At 34.1% G+C, this 2165-nt stretch overlaps 1 protein-coding gene and 1 pseudogene across 1 annotated transcript in view; both read left to right on the forward strand.

The window, feature by feature from the left end:
- The window catches only part of LOC119591736, an 11647-nt pseudogene extending 10080 nt beyond the window's left edge, over window positions 1–1567 (forward strand).
- Window positions 1568–1906: 339 nt separating this feature from the next.
- The window catches only part of LOC119591737 (protein jim lovell-like), a gene marked incomplete in the record, with an annotated part of 76264 nt that continues 76005 nt past the window's right edge, over window positions 1907–2165 (forward strand). The window contains 1 exon segment of the mRNA XM_037940487.1: window positions 1907–2106. Coding sequence (XP_037796415.1) covers window positions 1907–2106 — 200 coding nt within the window.

Consider the following 2165-nt stretch of genomic DNA (forward strand, 5'->3'; position numbering starts at 1 on the left):
TCCTCAACTTGCCATGGTTTATTTTATCTCCAGCTTGCTGTGATTTTTGGAAGTCTTGTGACGTGAAGCTCTTGTGTCTGGTCTTTTTCTGATGGAAAGGTGATATGGTGGATTGAAATATTTTGCATCCCCCTTGATCTCGTTTGTGCGTTTGGGTTTTGGGTTTTCTCAATCTGTTGATTCTTGCATTCTGAGTTTTTTGGCTGATGAGGAGTCATCAGTACTGTAACCCTTTATTGTATAGCTCTGCTGCTTTATAAGCTGGGGACAAATCATTCTGTGCCACACTCACAACTCCATCATACATATAACTGGGGAGAGCTTCTATTTCTTTACAATGATATCTTTAAGCACAATAATTGGGTGTTTGCAAGGTGTCGTTCAAACTTTTTCAGGAAAAGTCACTACAGTTGAAAGAACAAGTTATGTACTGGGTAAAATTTTCCCTTCACAGGTCACAGTAACATCTGTATATTTTTCCTGCAATGAGGATGTAAAGTTGATGTAAACAGAAATATATATTGACAAGTGCCTTCAAGCTGATAAAAAAAAGAAAAAAGTGATGTGGAAATTCAATGGATATCACTAATTTGACATATACATTACTATCATATACCAAATATAATGTCAAAAATGTTAAACAATGCAAAGGATATATAATCTTACACTTTCCTAGAACCCCTCAGTACAGCTTTGTCACCCCTCATGGATACAAGTAATGCAATGATATAGTTTTATTTTACTTGCCTGTTCTCTGCTCTGAGAAAAGTATGGTAAAAACTGTTCAGAGAAATTATCAATCATTAAAACTATTAACACAAAATAAGAAAATCTCAATATACATACTTGTGCAACCCTGGAGACCACTATAGTATGTAAAATACGTCCCTTATGATAATGAATAGTGAGTGCACCACTGATTTTTGAATTTTTGAAATGAGCAACCAAAGGTTCTCCCTATTCTGCATCATTATCTGACTTCCTCAATAAACTAAAGATATTTGATTCCTTGATTATTTACTTCTAATGATATTCATCCTTTTTATAAGCAACTGATTTTGCCATTACACCCATAACATCCTAATCAAAGACAATAATCAAGAATCCACTCATTTTTTGTATCAAAAAACTATTTACACCCTGTACTAGCATACTTCAAATTCTAAAACCCCTTGAGAAACTAAAATAACTGTCTCCCCTTTTTCTCGTAAAAGGATAACATGTGGAAAAAAGTAGAACTATGGTTGTTCCAAGAGAGTGATAGCATTCCCTCTGCCATCCTGGATCTTACTACCTGAATGAAGTTTAATGATGGATCAATCTCAATTAGACCTTAATTTGGGGGAAAACAATTGTTTGTCTGTTATCTGAAAAATCAGATTATTTTTACTTTTGGGTTATATGCAGTTTTTTTCTTGCCTAGAAGAATCTCTCCAATGATACCCATCATCCCCCAGAATTTCCAAGGGGTATACCCTCTAGAACCCACCCCAAGAAAAGAAATAAGTCTTCACAAAATGTAGGAAAGAAATCTGGGCACAAAAGCGAGTCCACCAATAATGCCTGAATTAAACTAATTGCAATACTAGATTTGTCTTTCACCTATTTGTTTGTTTTTTCTAAATATCAACTGTCCCCCAAAAATTCTCTTTTTTCTTTTTTTCAACTCAATACATGTATAAAATCAGGTATGCAAAGAAAACAGTAAATTTTTTGGTCTATGACAGCATAGTTTGATGCAGTCAGAGTAAAAACCATTGTTCATTTTCTATGCAAACCTTCAGTTTTTGAGTTGGTAAATTAGGGCTTGAGTGGGAAGAGACACAAAATGTATAAAAAGTTATCAATTCTACTTAATGTCAAATAATTAAGCACAATGTGATTCTGTTTTGATCGTTCACCCAAAATGTATACTGTCTGCACAGTGATTAAAGTTGCTCCTCACAATTCTACAATGCCTCAAGTAACAAGCATCCTCCACATATATTCTAACAGAACAGAGCATGTATCATCAATCTATATCCACATTGTCATTGTATATCCTGTACCAAAATCAATAAGGCAATCATGTACAGATGCCTTCACAATACAGAACCCCTCAAATAGGCAAGCTGCACAATGCCTCAAAGACTATATATAATAAAAATTAAAAATTACATGTGTTT

This window comes from Penaeus monodon, chromosome 29 (genome assembly GCF_015228065.2).
Source record: "Penaeus monodon isolate SGIC_2016 chromosome 29, NSTDA_Pmon_1, whole genome shotgun sequence".
Classification (NCBI taxonomy): Eukaryota; Metazoa; Arthropoda; class Malacostraca; order Decapoda; family Penaeidae; genus Penaeus; species Penaeus monodon.